At 45.2% G+C, this 20,362-nt stretch overlaps 1 protein-coding gene across 3 annotated transcripts in view; it reads right to left on the minus strand.

The window, feature by feature from the left end:
- The window catches only part of LOC100745798 (Krueppel-like factor 6), a 293,282-nt gene that overhangs the window by 175,460 nt on the left and 97,460 nt on the right, over positions 1 to 20,362 (minus strand). For all 3 annotated transcript variants that reach the window (XM_012392636.3, XM_012392637.3, XM_024371646.2), the window contains one exon: positions 1,257 to 1,422. In XM_012392636.3, coding sequence (XP_012248059.1) covers positions 1,257 to 1,422 — 166 coding nt within the window. The remainder of the gene's footprint in view (positions 1 to 1,256; positions 1,423 to 20,362) is intronic.

Raw genomic sequence — 20,362 nt, forward strand, 5'->3', positions numbered from 1 at the left:
GGCGTGGCCCGTGCCCCCGACCGAACTATTTCGCGGTCCCAAATGGTTTAAACGCGCTACATCGCGTGGCTATTTTACGCGAGCAAACGTAACAACTTTTTACCGCTGCCTAAGTAACTGCTAGTTCTCCGGTGGCCATTAACGTCTCATAGGATCGTTTCGGGAACCAGTCCTTTTTTTGCGTCGTACCGTTTCGGGGCACGGGCTATCGGAACAAGGTAATTCCACGCGTTCTACGACCGCGTTAAGCGCAAGGAGTACTACAATCTACTCCACACATTCTCCAAATGCTCTTCTTTTTTACAGCGTTACCATCTGCTCTCTATTTGACATTTACATGAGACGTAATGAAATTTGTAAAAGCACCTGCACGCTTTTAATAATCGTAGAAGCGAAAGATCTAAATCCTGTCACTTTCAATAATTAGCTGGAATGAATCTTTCGTACAGCGTAAAAGTATTTGCATACTCTTGTATTTATCACAATATTCAATGAAGTCCAAATATATGAAATTCTCTATACCTAGTCGAGTTGTATCACTAACGATGCAAACACACTTATCCTAGTAGCAATGCAGCTCGGTTAATCGGTTGCGTTCGCAAGGACGCGAGCTATCGCTTGTATAGCCTTGACTCGTTCGTAAAACGCGGTTTGCTGAGCAAATCGATCTTCTATAGAATGGCTAGGGTTTGTGGGCTCGTCCGCAAGCGGTATGTAGAAAAAATCGTCCATAATTAACCCATAAAGCAAGCGCAATCGCCGGAGATCTCCGCGGTTTTATCCATAAGCGAGAGCGCAGCCACTTTCCAGCCACGACTGTTCCATGATACTATTATAGGTGTATGCAGGATCGTGCACCTGTGCACACGCGCGCATAGAGACAGGCGATAGCCGATAGTGTTGCTTTCCTTCGCCTTTGGTTCATAATGTGTAGTTCTACGGTGTTGCGAGCGCTGGAATTTTAAACGCGCCACTCGAATGCCCCGGCCCAATGCGGACTATGCTAAGCGTTAACTATGCTTATCGACCCCCTTGTATTAGAAAACTATGTTAACAATGTATCAGGTATTTTAAACGATCCGACAAATATCGAAATGACGATCGTTGGCTTATCGCGGCGAAAGAATTAAAGGTATGCGCATAAAGAAATTTGTCGCTTGCGATATTTGCATTTTTCACTCTGAATTGACGCTAACGAAGAATCTCTTTAGCGTTGAATAGGTGTATGCATGCATTGTGAAAATTCGTCGACTCACCCGTAGATATGGAGAGCGGTGGCGGTGTAGGCGTCGTCGAAGGTGAAGGGATTCTTCTAGCCGCGGCGGTAATTATAGCCGCTGGACTATACCGAGGCACCTGCAACACCACAGGAGTTTTCACGGACAGATCCACTGGTTCCAGTTGCACCGGTGGTCCCGCCGCCTGAAACAGAAACGAACATGCTCGTTAATGCATGCTACAATCAATTTTGCAAAATGAGCTTCCCTTTGGCTCGATGTAATGAAACAACGGCTGCCTAGATGTTAATTCCCTGAATTTAGAATTACCCGACTGTGTAATTAGAACTTCTGCTACGTTGAACGCGTATCGCGAGACGAGTTCCGCGTTAGATCTTGTTCGACTTTACTGTTCCGCCGAGTGTGTGAAAATGAAAGAATTTTTCTTTTTTTTTTTTCTTTCCTTTTAGATCAGAGGAGATTAAAAATTCCTTACTAATTAAAATACAAATATTCAAATGTAATATTCAAACATTTGAATGGAAATACAGGATACGTTGAAAATACCCGTTTCTGAATCGCCTTATAATCCGAAACGAAATTCACGCGCTCCACGGTCGAAGTTATCGCGCTTCAATGATCGAGAGCGGCCGATCTGAAACCTCTCCGAGGGAGTGAGCCCGATAAATCGATAGCCAAAGGTACTACCTTCGTACCTAGCTTATCTGCTGCAGAGCACGATGCTGGTAGCAGGCCCAAGTGCTTTCGCGCAATTAGCATAACTAGCATTGCTATTGACGTGGACTAATCACGACCAGTTCCCACGAGATTCGAATGACCCGAGAGCTTGCCCACTGTCTATAGCAGCGATGCTATTTGACTTTCTCGATCGTCTTCGATTGTCGAACGAACAGTGGGCGCGATCAACGAGAACCAAAATCACTTTCGCGCGTCCAAATGATTTCCTGAATTACGTTAAATCTCATCGAAAGGCGAGAATATATTATTTATAGGTAAGCTCGTGTTAACGAGGATTGCTCTGCTTTTAAAACATATTGAAGATTAGATTGTGGAAACAAGTTGTTGGGTTACAAGCGTGATGATTCGAGGGAAAGCATAACTTCAAAGGAATCGACTCGTCGATTTGTCTTCGTTATGTTTTTGTAATCCGAGTAATTATAAGATCATCATCGGCATTCGCCTGTCGCGCTTAATAACTTGCGTATTTCCCTCCGTTTGCCAAGATTTATGGCCGTGCCACACGCGAGAACGACATCGGACACAAACTTGCATTTGAATTTTTCGTCCTGATCGCTGATTGCGATTCTTATTGCCACGGATTAATATCTCGGATCAGGATTAAAAGAAGATTTAAAACAAGTTTCGACAGTAATGAGAGACATCCTATTCTACAGAATTCGTACAAAAACGCGGCTATAAATCCACTGTCAACAATCGCACTTGAAGCGCACGTATCAACGTTATAGGTTTCCTCTTTCATGATTATCTAAATTCCGGCGATATTTCAATGTTCAAGAAAATAACTCGTCTAATTCGCTCGACACATTAATAACAAACTCGTCTGATCCACGCTAACGAAAGTCTTTTCTCCAATCTCAATTCCATCCTTAGCGAAAAACCGAAATTGCCCAATTATCGAACCGCCCAACAGAACGCTGTCGATCTGGTATCGATTTCGTTCAACCCTTCGATACAACCTGTTTCGGTGGAGGAGAAGAAATCGTCGTCACGGGCGACAACGAAAAAGAGGCATTTTGTATTCTACGAGTACTCGCGCGAAGGATCCGTGCCGGTATCGGATTCACAAAACAGTCGGGCGGAAGATCAAATTTACAGCGACGAGACGCTTCGACCACCGAGAAAGCACGATTGTTTCCAGGTAATGCCTTGACGAGACGTGGGAATGCTCGAGCATATATCGGCAATGAAAATCGACCGTCCACCGCCCCCGCCTTTCCGTACAGCCTCGAACGAACGGTATCGCGTCGTGCGACACGATACACGGCTAATAACGTAATCCGGTTGACAACTGGATGAAGTGGTAACGTTGTACGGTTAACAAATCGTGGGCAATGCCAAGAGAAAATAAAACGTTTCCGATGTAGGCTGCTACGGTTGCCATTGGTCTATATCCATTGGTTTCTGGCATTTCAAAATAGATTTGGAACGAAGTATCTTTACGTAGAAAAGGAAATCTTGAACGTTAGAGATTTCCATTGGTTTCACGTCCGTTTATTTAGTGTTACAATTCCATGCAGCGGAGTAGAAGCAAAAGTACACTCGACCGAGATGAAGATGTTTGAATAAACAAAGAATCCAGCGTATCTCGCGAAGTGTAAAAAATTATTGAAGAATCAGACGACGTTGCTTCTCGGCGAGGATCGACGAAATAACCGACGACGCTAAAAAAATTAAATTTCTACTTTGGAAATAGATTTATTAAAATTGGAAATTGATCGACTACTTGAAGATCAAGACCAAAACGGAGGAGGGTCGAAGGAAGAGAGCGAATAGATTGATCGACTCAACGAATCAGCATTTTTTTCTTACCAGATTATTTCAATTTGTTCGGCTAGTCAAACTATCGATTAGTACTTTCTTGGTAACGCGATAACATTCGGCAATAATCTACCGCACGCGACATTTGACATAAGCAGAAGTTTGCTCACGATAATAACTCGATGTTTGTAATCGCGGATCGTGTCTGGAATAGGAAGAACTTGCGAAATGAACCGGCAAATCGATCCAAAAAAGAGATACTCGTCACGCGAGACACGCCCATGGCGGTGTTCTCGTTTTCAGGAAACTCGTCGTTACGTGCATTTGTTATTCATGACTGGGGACAAGGGTCTAGCAGGTTCGCTTGTAGTTTCGGCCACGAGAATGAAATCGTTATGGCATGCGTATCACGACGCGAAAAAATGGCGCAGTCTTTGCAATCTCGCTGTTCTAATTGAGGAACTCGGCTACGATCGATTTAGGATCTTCCAACAAACGGATATAATAAATCTGCTGAAATTATGATATGCAAATAATATTCGTTTCTACGTAACGCTGAGATGCAAGAGTTTAACGAGATTATCGGTGTAATTGCAAATGGTACAGTTGCGAATTGCAGATTTGTTTTTATAATTCTTGAAGATTTAGAAATTTGAAAACTTACATGTTCCACAATTGGAAAATTCCACACGCCTAAGATTAACATGCCAATGGAGAACTTATTGACAAAATTGAAGGCAAATCCTTAAATTTCGCAATATGCTTCGGTTAGCTTGCGTCATTCGTTTCCCGAGCAATCTTCATTCAATGTACGACGACGCGTACGCAATAACGAATTGTAAATCAATACGTTTTAACGAGAATTCAGCAAAGAGATCCGTCTCTCTTTCCATGTACCGTTTCACGCGATTTGTCTCGGTACAAAATCTACGATACCTGAGCCTCTTTTAAAAAAGGAACGAAACGACGGCGAACCTGCTGTTCTACGGATGAAATCAAACGACGTATTAAATCTGCGATGACTAATGAAAGACCGGGTAAACTGTTCTTAATGATGCTGGTACGCTCGAGATATATAAGGAACATATGTAGCAGCTTATATACTGCATATTATACGTACATATGTTCCCACAGTAGCGACTGGTAATGAGAATATAACGTTCATCAATCATTCGTTAGGCAATCCACGACCGAACGAATCCCGGCGGAATTAATTTAATTACTACAAATGTTTCGTGATAAAAATGGCCGGCGATCAATTCATTGCCAGCTCGCAGTTACACCGGTCGCTGTCCCCGCGATAATTTATGCAAAAGAGCAGCAGAGATCGAACATAGGCTAGCGCATTATCGTAAGACGTTATTAGATCGGTTAAACGTAATTAAGAAAATTTAATATGGATAATGACCTCTAATAAATATAATAATACGTTAGCAAAGCAGTGATCGATAACTTTTAATGAGCCGTCGTCTAGGGAAATTGATACCGGGTTCTTTCATTTGTCAGATGTGCGTGGATGTGTACGTCGAAGAGGCGAGAAAGACAGAAGAAACGAATATTCTTCTGGAGCCAGCAGCTGGTCGCCAATTAGGCAGTAATTAAATCTTATAGAAAGTTAGAAGTACGTTCTAAGTTCTTTGGCGTTCCGTTCACAAAAGAGATATACTCTGACACTGAAATAACGAAATTTCCGTAAGATAGAGACGACCGATTTGCGATCATCTGTTTCTCGTTTATCTCGTTTTACTTTAAATTCAACCAAGTTCCATTCGCGTATCCATCTTCTCCGTGAAAAATACCGTTGTTGAGCCTTGACATTTGAATTTCCCGTGCACCTTCTACAATTTCATCGAGTCGAGATTAAAATCGTCGACGCGAGATCCGCAAATGGTTGGCGCAGGAAAAATCGATGCATCGATGGATAACGTTGCCACTATAAAATACAAAGAGTTTCGGGTCGGGCACGAGGAATAAATTAGTCGACGGGTCCTGGCCTTCCTAGAGGATCGGAGGCGAGCATGTGCACAACGGCCGGCTTATGGCTGTCTTTGGAATTATCGGCAAGATCTACCGTGGCCGAAGTAACTACGAGTTATTACGAAGATAGGCCCATTATATATTATACACGGTTTCTTTTTATTACGATCGGCTCGGCGTACGCGCCGCGGCCATGCAAGCTCGACGCGCGCGAGATTAGGTTAACAGCCGATGTAGACATTACCAGAGATAGGGTGTTTATAGAGCAATTTTTGAGACGACGAATTAGTCTGTCCACGGTAACGTGCGATCGACCCATAACCTTGAACATTGCAACACGTTTTTTCTCGATTTCTTGCTCGATATAACGTCATTCGTTGAAAATAGCCGAACTTGTTGCGTGATAAGATCGGTTTCGAGATAATTGCGTATAGGAAAGGAGTATCGATGTACGACGCGAATGTAGTTCTTGGACTCGTAAAAATATTGTTATACCACAGTACTTTCTCTATTTTCTTTACAATTTCCAACGATACGATTGCTTTATGCATCATCGTGTATTACTTAAAAGACATCGAAAACAGATTTGCAAGGAATTCCAGTCTTATGGAAACATTTAATAATATCTTGGAATGAGATCTTCTGAAATAGGATTCGTACAAATGTTACGAACAATGTAACTCTCTTACTTTTCCACGCGATGATGTATCGTTAAGTAACTGTTATAAAACGGGAGAAATCAACCTGCGAGCAAGCAACCGAAGAACTTCATATTTAAAGAAACGAAGCACGACAAGTCTCAATTTAAAACGTCCAACTTAGTAGTTCGCTGCACGTGACCAATCTCGGCAACTATTCACTTGATCGAACGCATACACGTCTAATACATACGCATTAAGAGCACCGCAATTATTGATTGCTCGAAACTGACGTCGAGCAGATTATGCAAAACGCAGGGTAACCCGACTTCTTTTTAGCCAGACGAGCAAAGGTGATCCAGGCAGGTACGTGTCTGAACGGCACAACTGTCTTCATTAACGTTGCGCGCGAGTAGTAGCGGCGGCGGAGTGCGGATAAATCAGTTTACTGGCCGCTGTAAGTCTTACGGGGCTAATCGAGGCTGACCAAATTAACCGGCGGCGCACGGTGCACGGACCTTTGGAACGCGGTATTATCCTTATTTACCGAGCGGCCGTGCCCCGTGGCCACCTTCCCTGTTTCGCTTCTTTTGCATTGGCCCTTTCACACAACCTGCCGAACGTACTATATCTTCGCCACGATTTATATCCTTCATCGACAATCGAATTCTCATCCTCGTTCGTATCGCGTGAATTATTCGATATAATTGTCGAAGAAATTACTCAAGCGTATTAAACGAATTCCAAGTTGACCTTCGAACGCCGATACTTTCGGTTACCTTCGTAGTGTTATTCATCGGTGAATGTTAACAAGGTGTAAATGCAATGGTAATTAATTGCGCAAGCTATAGTTGCGTGTAATTAAAAGCGATTACACGATGCTGTGTAAAAGCTACTTTACTCCTATGAAAGCTTTGATATATGGCTGCAGACGTAGATGGTAAATAATTTACGAATTATTTCATATTAAAATTACGGATCATTTGTATCCGAAATTGTAGGTAAGAAATCAGTGCAATGCGTTCCTCGAAAAGTGGTGTTATACGATCATATGAAAGCAAAAAGCTTGATACCCAATCGATACACCGAAACTTATCTTCTTCGTCTTGAAACATGGAGAAAGAAACCCGGACTCCTCCGAAATTCTACTCGCGAATTCCCGACGAAATGGTTCGACCACGTCCCGCATTTCGACGACAGCAGAGCAAATTAGAGGCACGGTTCTTCGAAACGGAATCATACATCTTGCAGCGTATCGTTACAGCAAGGACGGACCTTTTTACGAAACTGTCAATCGCGATCGAACACGGAACCACTTCGGACGGCTCAATTCGAGCGCCGGGAATGTTTATGACACCGGTCGTTCGTCCCCTTATTTGGGATGAGAGGTGCTCGTTAAGCGAAACGGACGAAATAAAAGCGGAGAACTACACGGTGAAGGAAGCGCTAATTCGAGGAAAGGACGAGCGTCCCCATAACGTTGCGAACGCAGTTTCCATTCGTCCTCGATTTCCATCGGGAACGAACCCTTTTTCTCACCTTCGTATCACTCTTTCCGACGTTAATTTGCTTTTTACCGCGACATCTGCGGCCAACCAGCAGTGGCTCCAGCCTTTTTCGACCGGGATTGAATTCAATTAGGAGGTCGTAGAACTTCTACGGTGGTCGTTACACGCCGCCAATCGAACGGAGGAACGACCGTAGCGTTATTTTTGCGAAAATCGGCTCCACCAGCGTGGTAACTTTCATCCTTCCACGCTACGGCGTTGCGCAACAAATCGTATGGTTTTTTCCCTGCTAGGTACTGAGATGGACCGCGCTTTCTACCTTTCACCGCGCCAGTTCCTAATAAATAATTTATTCGTGGATTGGCTTCGCCGTGGTCGATCGTTTTCTGCCCTAATCCCGCATTCCTAAAAATATATTCAACGATCGAGGCCCGGTGTTCCCGTCGAAAACAGCCTGGTCGCAGGTGAAACGCAGTTCACGTTCGCTCGCGGGTGAAGCAAGACATCGACCGTTCGTGGTCGATGTTAAACAGGGCCATGAAAACGAAACACTGGCACGAGGGAAACAACAGAAAAGGAGAAAAATACCGGGATCAAAAATCCTGCGCACGTTTCGCGATACGAGACACGCCTTGTGACATCATCGCCGCTTGATCTCCGGTCCCACGAGAGTAGAAATAAGGGAACAGACGGCGAAACCATTCCAAGACGTATACAAGAACGTTGTCGTGTATGATAAGGCGAAACGAAAGAAGGAGATGTCGAACAAGTTCGTACGTACATGCGAATTAATCCTTTGATCGCAACATCGATACGGTTGAAACTTCCGCGAGTGTAAAAATCTCGCGATAAAAGAATTAAACAACGACGGTTTCGTCACACGATATCGGAGACGCTTCTTCCATTTGTAATTCCTTTGCAACCATCGTTGCTATATCTTTTTCTCTTCCTTCTTCCCCTTCCGATCGATCCCACTAGTTTTCTATAAAATTTCACCGTTCCTTGTTTCGTCGTTTTCCACGATGCGTTTGCTCTCGTGGAATTCGCCGGCTTATCGCTCTCCTCGTAAAGATGTCATTGATTATACGCGCCGTCCGCGCGCTGAGATATTACGCCTAGTGTGAATATACCGTGCAATAAAGATGCCTGTGTCGGGCGCATGCGAGCGTGTGCGCGAGTACACGCGCGTGTACACGCGATGGTGCAAGATCCAGTGCATCTGTGAACGGCTACGTGCCGCGACTGAAGCGACGTGTTGGTGAAAGTCTCGACGGGGTTGCACCGAAGGGAATCGCGTCGCGGTTGTTTAGACCGATGCATCCGGCTAATTGCACCAGGCCCTACGCTGTCTCCACAGACTAAAAAGGATCAATGGGATCGGATCTTTGTCCAGCGTTTGTTTCGTCGCCAGATGAGAAGAGAAAACTATATCGTTTTAACGTATCAGAAATTTGTACAGTGACTGAAATTGAGATGGATTCCGCCGTCATTCTGCAATTGCTGAATCGCGAATCAACTTATTTCTTTTGAGATTATTCCTTTTCGTATCTTATATAACCAACGCAATAACGTTTTATTTCCTAATTATCTCATGCGCTAAAGACTCCCTGTCTTCCTCTCTCTCTTTCTCTCTTTCTATCGCTCTTTCTATGTTTCTCTGTGTTAATTACTATCGCTCTCAGGCCAGCTAAGCAGGCTCATCATCGTCGAAGATTTGCAGTTTGACTAGCGAGGAAGGGGGATCCACTTTCGAGGCAGGAGGGCACGACGAGGATCGACGATGCAACCCGCTACACGAACGCGTGGTTTCGCCATCTCGGTTTTGCCATTCGTCTAGCAGCTTAAAGATGTCATTGATTAAGCGAGCAGGAAGCGCCGAACGAAATACCTGCGCGCGCGTTTCTCACCCACACGTGGTCGGTTCTCGCGCGACGGCCTTCGTGTGGGCAACGCATTATGGTGCGGCCGACGTATGAATAGCCATGGCCCCTGGTCCCGTGAGATGCGGCTGGGCGTGTACCCAGGTCCTTTTATGCGGCACGATACCTCGTGGCATACCAGATTCATCCGTGGAAAGAAGAATACCGAGCCTCGGCCTCGAAATCAGTCACGCTCGAGCCGCTCGTTTGCGAGCCGGCCACTTTATTCGCCGTGAAATCTACCTTTTAATTCGATCATAGTTCTTGTGATACGATTCGATGGGTGGCGTGAATTAAAAGTCGCGTTGAAAACCAGAGACATCGTATTTTATTGCAAAGTTATGGCGTAGGATCCGAATGGGAATGATATTTCTATTTTGCAACAGTAAATCTAAAAAAGAGAAGTTTACCGATAGCGTTATATAGAACAGAAAAAAATAAAGCTTCTATCGTATTGTATCGTATCGTATCGATTGGACATTCGCGAAACGAACGATCTAATCGCGTAATTTGGAAACGTTACGGCAGGAAGCCGAATCGAAATGATACGATCGCGACAGGCTGAACGTCAGACGTAATTTCACTCGATGGTATTAACGTAAATACATGAATTCACTGTCTCATGTTGGCTGAGCAGAAGCCTCTTTAGGAAAATAAGTCACGCACGAAGGCACTTCATAAGCATAATGCATGTAGCGCCGTGAAACGAGAGAGAGAGAGAGAGAGAGAGCGAAAAGGGGGAACGAAAGAGAAAGAGAGAGGACGCAGAGGCATCGATATGCTTTCGAACGATCTGCTACCGGTGTTTATGAAACTCTTCCCTGCGGTGGCACTAATTCAACGAGAGCTTAATCCCCGTCGAGATACCCGCCGCGGACTTCATTACCCCGCGACTAATTATTGGTTCGTTAACGGTACAACGTACGGTTTATTGATTTTAACAGGCGTGCGAAAACGAAAGTTTTCCCTAGCCGTGAGAGAGCTATAGCGTCTCTACGATATCTTGACGTTCCTGCTCCAAGAAATCCACCCTACTTCGATCTTTCCACCGATCGATCCGACAGAACGACAAATTTGATTGCAAGTCATTCGATCTACCGTTCCAAGGCGGTCCTCTCGTGGTAGCTGATATCGACGATCGACCGGATAATCGATAATGGCGAGCAGCAGCTACGTCCAAAGCAAATGGTAAATTCTGCGTGAAATTAGGCGAACCGTTGGCTGCTTTTACAAAACGGTTATCTATCCTGATTTATAGTCGTAGATCCGTGTACGTGCACAATGTTAAATTATGTTAATGTGTTATTAACATAGTCGATCTGAAGATTTAAAATAAAATTAGTTGAAAAATACCAAGTGCCGAATACTAAACTCTAGTGTTGAATTCTAAACGCTTTTATCCAAGCTTTTACCTCTAACGACTATCATGAATCACGCAAGGGTCACGTGTTAATAGATAACAAATATTATACGAATGTTAATAGTGTTGAGTTTCTAAAGGTTTCTCGCTAATAGTATTATGTGAATGAACGTTGACCGATCGTGCAAGAATATTGAATCTCGAGGTCTACGTTCGTCGAATACGTAATGCGGATTTGTAAAAGAAATTACGTCGATCCATTTGATCGCGACGCCACGCCAGCGACAAGAGCGTCTCGCGTTGATAAATCGACGCGGCATCGACGATCCATCAGGCCAATTTCCTTCTCCGCGATGATTAAACGGCCATCAGAGGATATCATGGAAATAGATTTCCGTTCGTCGACCACGGTCGACCGGTAGGGAAAAAGAGCAGAGCGGGGAACGTAAAAATGCGACGATGCGTGGTGAAGCATTCGATGAGCGATGCGACATTAAAGGAACGATCAATAACCCGGTCGTTGTTTAATGGGCTAGCCTTAAACGCGCTACGATTGAGCTACGATTGTCATTAAAGAGCCGGATAACATGGTGGGAACGTGCATTAATATCGGGAATTGACTCGGTTACACGCTCAGGAAACCTTATCATCTTCAAGTATTTGAATTATTCGTATCCTCAGTCACATACGAAAGACGTACAATTAAAATATCATCAAGATCAACGGGAATAATATACAAAAAGAAAAATACGAGTCCCACGACACTTAACCTTAGAAAAGCTAATGAGACCAAAAATGAAAAATAAAGTGCTCGTTAATGTATAATATAATTCGATCTTTCGTTAATAAAAAGAACGAGATATCTATGCGAGCACATGCTTGCAAAGCGAGAAAATGAAATCTTCGAATTGAAAGGGAACAATAAGAGAGAGAGAGAGAGAGAGAGTAAGGTAATAACATTACGATTGTAAAATGAAATCTTAACGTCATAAATATTTGCATGCCGACGTGAAACAGGAATAAAAATTTCTGTTTTTACTCGAGCTGTCGTTAAATAAAGAACCGAACGTGATAAATGGTTCTCCGGTTCTCCGACAGACGATCGAAATCGAACAACGTAGCCTTTTTTCTCATGCAAATTGGCCGCCGTTCGCCGGAGTTAATCAAGACGCGGCGATCGCGGGGACAATAATCTTGTTATACGCGCGGATACCGTAACCGAGTATCGACAATAAGACCGATAAGTGGTCACGCAACCAGTTGATTAATTACACGCGACGAAAACGTCGACTCGATGTGCCGGGATTAGGCGTTTCTGAATTACCATCCAATTATCGTCAGCTGGCCTACAGCATCACGAAACGCGCTAAGGCGCCGTGTAATCGCTAATTGGGCAGGGGCCGGAGAACGCTAATCAAAAGCCGAACAAGAAGATTACGCTCCTAAAAGTAATGTAATTACACGTCGCGGTATCGTTCGAAGCCGGTGGGGAATAGGCGAGACGGAGATGGAAAGAGAAAGGAAAAAAGCGTGGCAAAAAGCAAACGCGCTCGAGCCGTTCGAGTCGACTATCCCCGAGAAGAGGAATCGTCCAGTGGAAACTGGACGTAACGTTAAAAGGTGGAATCTAAGCATCCGGACACCTCGAGGCAAGCTTCTTCGCCGGTGAACTACTAGTGGGAGGAGATCGAAAATAAAAAAGGGAAGAAGAAGAAGAAGAAAGAAGAAGGAAAAAAGAAAAGAAACAGGTACGGGTAAAACTAGAGAAGTTGAAACAGCCGAGAGAGTCGTCGGTCCGTTCAACGTTGACATTCAAATGTACCGTACGATCCGGTGGGCAGCGTCCGGCTGCAGGAAGTCGTGAGCCTGCGTCTCGCGGGCGCACAGTCCACCGGGAACCTGTTTGATTAAACAAAAATGTCGCTTGCGATGAAAAGAGTAGGAAACAGTAATCGTTCGTATGTAGGAGGAAGGACGAGAGCGCGCGCTCGAGCGGGACAAACGGTCGTAGCCGTGTGCATAAATGCGAATAGCTGGACGTAGAAAAGGAGAGAGATCCGACCATTTCACGTACAACGGATAAAAGAACGAGGTAAAAGAATAAAAGGTGACGAGAGGAAATAAAAGAAGAAGGAAGAACGAGACGCGAAACGAGAATCATTGGATCGAAAGGTGAACATCGGCGCGTTTCACGGCGAACGTGGTAACGTCGGTTTTTCCAAACGGTTACGCGGCATCGAAACTAATGATGGAATATAGATATGGCGCCGGTGGTATCCACTTGGCTGCGCGCCGCTCCGCACCGCTCCGCACCGCTCCGTACTGGCAGGCCGCCGGCGATATCCTAAGAAAAGCCGATTAAAACGGCCTTGCAACGCCGTTTTTCACCGTCGGTGTCGGTGCCGCACAGAAAGAGTTGGGATCCTCTATAAGGAAGCACGAACCTCGACGCTGAACGGACAATGAGCGTGTGCCGCACTGGAAATGACATTTGAGCGCCTGCGAGGAGAATCGAAGCGAACGGGCCGAGGACGGTTAACAGTTGGCTTCGCCGCGGTCGTCGCCAACCCGAGAGGGAACGATAGAAGCAGAAACGCCAATAAGAACTATCGGCTCGTTATTGCTACCTGGCGAACGAGAATGTTTAAAGATCGTGACTTGTGTCCGCCGCCGACAGCTTTACGAATCCTGCAACCTGCGAATTTCCGCGATGCACATCGACCCAAGCCTGTGTTTCGCTTGCAGCCCTTATATATTCGAGAATCGACCGCCAGCCTGCAGACGACCACAACCTCGGTTATCAGCCGTTGTTAGTTTCGACGCCGAGATAAAGACTACTATTACTAGACAACGGTACTATTAATATTTTCTCGCGTGCACGCCGATGCCTCCTATTTGTCTCTGTCGATGAACCTCTTGTTCGCTTTTAGCGAGCGCGCACATACTCCTTTCTTGCGCGTAATAACTTCAAACGCGACGCGTATCGAGAACACGCACTCGCCGACGAGGAATAATAGTCGCGCTAACGGTTATCCTATCCAGGAATTCAATTATAATCCAGTAGTTCCCCAGTGTGTTGATCAATCAAATGTTAATGAAGTCACGTCCACGATCAGTTGAAAACAGATAGTTGTAGCACGCGAGCCCGTTGGATACACGAGTCGCGCCGCTTTTTTACAATAAATCAACCTAACGAGAATACTACTGATTGGTTCGAATAGAGAAGGCTTCGACCTATCAAACGAAACCGCGTGTCCGACTCAGTGTGCTCGTGGTTCCGTCGTCCAACTCGAATGAGAGTCATTAGACGGGCCAATTGAAAGAGGGATTAAAAAAAAAAAAAAAAAAAAGAGAGAAAAGATAGAAATAATCAACCATTATTATTAGAACTGGAATACGTAGCCGGCTACGTTCCTTTGGTCGCTGATATCCCGTCACGGTCAATAGGATATCGCGGGATTACCGACGAATAACGAAGATTAATTCGATAAGACGCGGTCGAAAACAGCAGCGCGCTACCACCCTATTCCGTTTACGTCGTTACGTCTGCGACGTAAATCGCTTCGGCTAAAAGTCCAGTATAACGCGAGGCTAGTCGGTCGAGCGATAACGAGGCACTATTTATTCAAACACATTCCATCGGTGGACTCGGTTCAATATTTATTTTATCTAGGTCCGATTGTCGCTAGACTAATAGTCGTGCGGCTGTAATACAACGTCAAGATTCGATCTATTCCCAATGTTGTTCTAAAAGCGTATAGAGGCATTAGACGAGGCAGTGACGTGGTAAAAGTACACGCGTGTCGTGTACCACGGTAGCTAATATGTAGTAGCTTCCGTACGAAGTACGTATCCTCGATCGAACGCAAACAGACGTCGATCGTGTTAACTCGAAAGAAAAACTTGTTCGACAGAACAACCGCGACAAAGAAAATGGTAAGAAGCCGAGTTTTCAAACATTATTCTTGACCAACGCAGTGGTACAACGAAGAGACGCTGTACCATTACCAATAACCTCGGCTATAAAAATACCGTTCTCATCGAGGTATCCCGTTAACGACATAACAGCGCCACTTCTTTCGGTTACAAGGTCTAATATCGTAAGAACGCTGCGTGAAAATACGTTTTCGCGTGTTGGAAACACTGTGTTCTTCTTGTTACGTTAGAGTCTTAGATTACGAGATGGGAGAGCTTAAAGTCTGGAATTCCGTTTAATTTAATCAACGAGAGTAGCGAGCAGTCAGCCCGGTATAGTACAGCTTCTATCAGAAATTCGTCGAAGATTACCTTACTGATATTAGATATCGTAATTTAGCTGGAAATTACACCTACTGGTTTCTTATAAAGTTACGACGTAGCTGTAAATCGCGCTGTCATTTTTCAACTCGAAAATCGAGACGAAACGACTTAGTAGCTGTAGGTACTGGTACTGACTTGATTCGAGCGAGTCGAGACACAACTTTCAGATTTTAAATATCTCGATCTTCTAAACTTTAAACTTTGATCCCTCGATGGAGATTACCGGCCGCGAAACGTTACGTAATTCGACGTATCGCGATACGGGCGCAATAGCGAACCGTAAATCGATACGCGCCATCCAACAAAAAGTTTCTATACGCGGTGAAACTGTGGACTTCCTTCTGAATAAATAAATCGAGATCAAGATAAATAACGCTATCCTCTAAAATCACCTTAAAAAACAGCTTCTGTAGGATCACGTTCTAAAAAAACGCACCGGGGCAAAATATTAAGAACCTTGATACCTCGATGATCCAATGGGAATAAATTAGGTATAATCATCGGCTTGTCGGCAACGAGGTATCTAAAAAGTCGCCAATCAACGAGTATCTTCGTTACGTTACGAGATTGCCAAAGTACCATCACCAGACAACGATATCCGTAGAAATCCGAGCGAGAAACAAGTGGAAAGGATAATCATAGAACAAGGGCGGAATGTGTGCTCCGCTATGGTCGACCTCCGTTCCCCTTTTATTTACGAGGCACGCAACGCCGCTTCGGGAACGTTTTAACGAACGAACGGTTCTCTTTTATAACAGCAGTCGGTCGTACAAATTAAGTGCCTTTCTTCCGATAATAAACGTCCGCCTGTAATTTAGAGATTTAGAAATTGTGCGCCGGTGCTACCGCGGCCGCTGACATCGGCCAATCGCCAACCGGAGGGGAACCAATAACCACGTTCTTTCTTCTTCCTCGTCGACCCAGCCGATGAATTCATTCCGACCGCAATTCGCGTGTCGTCTGCTTTCTATTCTGCTTATTACAGGTTCCATTAGCGACGCCCGTCGCCACAACCCAACGCGCGTGCACGCTCGCGACTACGTACGACCAGCACCCTGGAATTCATCGATGTAAGCGTCGTATGTGCACAGCTGACGTCCGGATGAAACATCGGCGAACCGACATAATTAAACGCCTCGAGATGGTTATCCGATATTGCCAATAAGCAGCGTAGATCCGATACGACACTGACAAATAGCTGTATTGATTCGTTCGCGTGCATCCGATCGAGCGGTTCGCGGTCGTCGATTAATTAACGATTTCGAGAATCACGGAGAACGTTCGCCGCGTTCGGACGTCGTCGCTCCGAGGAATCAATTTCGACGACAACGTCTACGAGCGACTCGACGCGAGAGATCGATCCCTGAGTCCGTTCTACGTTCTACGGGGCAAGGAGCGAGAAAGAGATCGGCTCGAAGCTCGGAACTATCTCGAGCCTTGAGATAGGATCTACGGAAACGCTGACAGCCGCGATCAGACTATCCTCCACTTCCATTCGATTCTCGGTGGAATCGGTACTTGGAGTTGCACGAAGTCGGATTCCAGATATCACGGTTCGTTATCTCATCTAACTTCGCGGTGGTCGATCGTTACGTGATCATTACGGTCACCGGGTCATTGCCAGGATCGCTTAGATCTCAATGATAGCGTACCGATCGGGGCTCAATTAAAAGCGTAGCGGCTGTAGAATGGCAGCCACGATGCGCCGGAGAAAGAAAGAGAAAATTAGCTGGCTCGTTCGACTACCGTCTCGACCCACGTCCAAGTTCCCGTACGTTCCGCTCGGTCCCAGAGTCCGGCCATGAATCTTAAAGGATCTCGTCGATCACGCGGCGGATCCATCACGAAATCCGCTTGTTCGCGCCGAACACACCGTTTCGTTCTTCTTTATGGTTTCCTTGGTCCGTGCGTCGAACGCAACATTACGGACGATAGTTTTCATAGCCAATGAAACACGTAAGCAAAAGCACATCGATGGCTTCATTGAGAGGATTATGAAAGATAGAAAGCCTCGTGTTTTCTCCAAATAGAAACGGCCTTTTCGGCTGGCCTCTTTCTCGCTAACTATGCGAATCAGTTTATCAAGTAAAACGTTCCGAGAAACGAGGAACACGCGTTGACGTTTATTCAATGAGCACGGACCAAGTCGACCGAAGAATCGACGCAGCTGTTAGGCGGAACAGTCGCCGAACAAATATTTAACGAACCGGCTGTTCGATCAAACGCTCCTCGAAACGAACGAAAACATCGTGGCAGCCTATGAAGGAATCGAAGGTTGCGTGGCGGATCTCCGCGTTGCCGGGATTTCACAGGCGTCCAGAACTGTCAATCACCTAATTTGGGGATCGATCGTCGAGGCACCGGTGCGGTTTCGAGTAATTGCAGGCTTGTTGGCTTCCCTGGCCGCGCCGAGGTCGGATAAACACACGGGAATCAGACATCCGCGTCCACAGCTACGTTTAATCGAATGATGATATTTAATTACAGTCCGTCGTATCCTCGTCGATGATTAATCGACGAATGGAAAGGTGCTATGGTCGGAATTTCGGATCAACGCTGCCGCGAAGATGCAATTAATGCGATCAATCGTTATACTATAATTCGAAAGATGGCCAGCCTGTACACTATTGTACGACATCATAATCGCCGTACGATTGTGTCTCGCTCCCGTTTAAAATCAGAACGAAACCAGTTTTCGGCCGAACTCTGCGATCCCTCGCGATCCAGCCTCGTAGAAAGTCCACTGCGGAGTCACCGAGAGAGATGGAAACTTTGTTTTTACTCGTTCTATTGATTTAGTATAAATTCATGTTGTAAATTTGATGACATAAGTATGATTGATGAAGTAAATTGCGAAATACGGTAACCCAACGGTATGTTAATGAAGGCTCAGAAAATTTTAAATAATTTAAAAATCGAATCGTACGACTTGTGCGCAAAGTATATTCTCTGTACGAGAACGTGTTAATCGCGAGCAAATAAAATTCTACCTACACGGGATTAAAGCATTACGCTTGTAATCTTTCCATTTAGTGATAGAAGAAATCCTATCTATGGCTTCTTCGTATATATAGATACTTATTCAACAGATTTTAGAGCAGAGTTTAAAACAGAATCTATGCAGTTAATCTAACTCTCGGTCTTAGATAAAGTCATAACCGAATAAATATCGCTCTATATATCCTCACGGGAAGAATAGGTAGAATAAATACGAACCGTGTAAAATCTTGACGCATTGCGATCGTTTGTAAAGATATCCGGTCGTTCGTCATGCCCTGCCAATTTTTCCTTTTCAAAGTCACGAAGCACGAAGTATCTCGTCCTTTGTACGCAATGCGTTAAGCACTTCGTCATCTATCAAATTTTGTAACGACCTACGTCGCAAAATAGCCGGTTGTTACGCAAATTTCGTGATCGTAGTATAACAACTAAACTCGATCTATCGTCATCGGTTGGAAGAGGTTGCGCTGGTTCGCGCAACAGGCACAATGTAACTGGAGAGGCTGGGTCGCTTCGAACGAGACTGAAAGTGCAGACGTCAGGATCGTATAAATAGAACCACCTGTGCGTAACCGTACGATTTCTAAGTGGCAGGCGCTCCATGTAAATTCGAACGAAGTCTAGAGCCGCGAGAGCGACGTTCCTGGACAGGGCAGTTGTTGAGCCGAATGAGACGAGCGCTATGACGTGTGTATACCACGCAGGGGGTACCACTTCGATCGATACCGCTCTTGAACCATCGATAATAAATCACATTCCCCTCGTTTCGTCTCGTTCTAATCGGTAATGGACGTCCGAGCAGAGCCACGGTTTTAAAAATGGACAGGGGATATCCTCGATGAAGGCGTATTCTCGATAAAATAAAGTTGACTTTGTTTATCGCCGAAAATTAAGTTTATCGTCGAGCGCCCTTTCGATAACGACACGATCTTCGATATTAAACTGGTTTTATCTCGAGGTTCTTCTACTGTAAAGGTTAGTTTGTCTGCTTAATAACTTCTTTCACACGATCCACATTCTTATGATAAATTACCGTAATTACCCTTAATCAACAATTCCACGAAGATTCCATCTGAAACTGGCAAAAACGAGCAGAAGAGAGCGAAGCAAAAGCGTATCGTCCCAAATGCCATCTTATCAACGAATTCAATGCCAATAATCGATCGTCGATCTTGCACTCGATTTACTCGTTCAAACATGCAAAAGTGCGTGGTTCACACGATCGTCGATCGCATCGCGAATACCAAGCAAAGCTAAGCACACGTCGCGTCGGAAAGAATATTTTGTCACGACCGATCGTTACCAGCAATCGACGAGCCCCGGCAAACAGAACGTGTCTATACGCGGATAGCGGTGAATCGGCAATCACGTAGCTGTTTCTTCTTTTTTTTTTTCTTTTTCGCCGCGATGACGATCCATGACACGACGAAGCGACGTCGTGAATCGACTGGAACGAGGCATCGCCTATCAAAATCGAACAAGCGAAATCAAGCCTCGACTTTTTGCGTACTGCGATCCTTTCTCCCTTCAACGTGTAATTCGCTTGGCACGGCGTATACGTATAGAATAGACCTCGAAAGATACTGCGACTTCCAGCTCGGACTGTGTGATTTAGCGAGGAAACGTAATAAAACCCGCGGCAGTGAAAGAGGACGACACGCGGTCAACACTCGCGGCGCCTCTATTCGTTCGCGGCTTAGCGCGTACGGTACTCAACAATCAGCGGCGGCAGATGTTACGACTCTGAGCTAGGCTGCAAGCGACTGACTCGACATATTTCGTAGGGCGAGAAAAAATCCTGCCGTTTTATGCGGCACCTTCCTCTTCCTCGTGGTAACGAGTACTTACGCCGCTAACCGGGACGAATCGCGCACGCCTAAGATCGCGAGGAAACAGGCTGCGCCCCGTCGACCAGATGCGGCTC

Source organism: Bombus impatiens, unplaced genomic scaffold (assembly GCF_000188095.3).
Source record: "Bombus impatiens unplaced genomic scaffold, BIMP_2.2 scf_1461, whole genome shotgun sequence".
In the NCBI taxonomy this organism is placed as follows: Eukaryota; Metazoa; Arthropoda; class Insecta; order Hymenoptera; family Apidae; genus Bombus; species Bombus impatiens.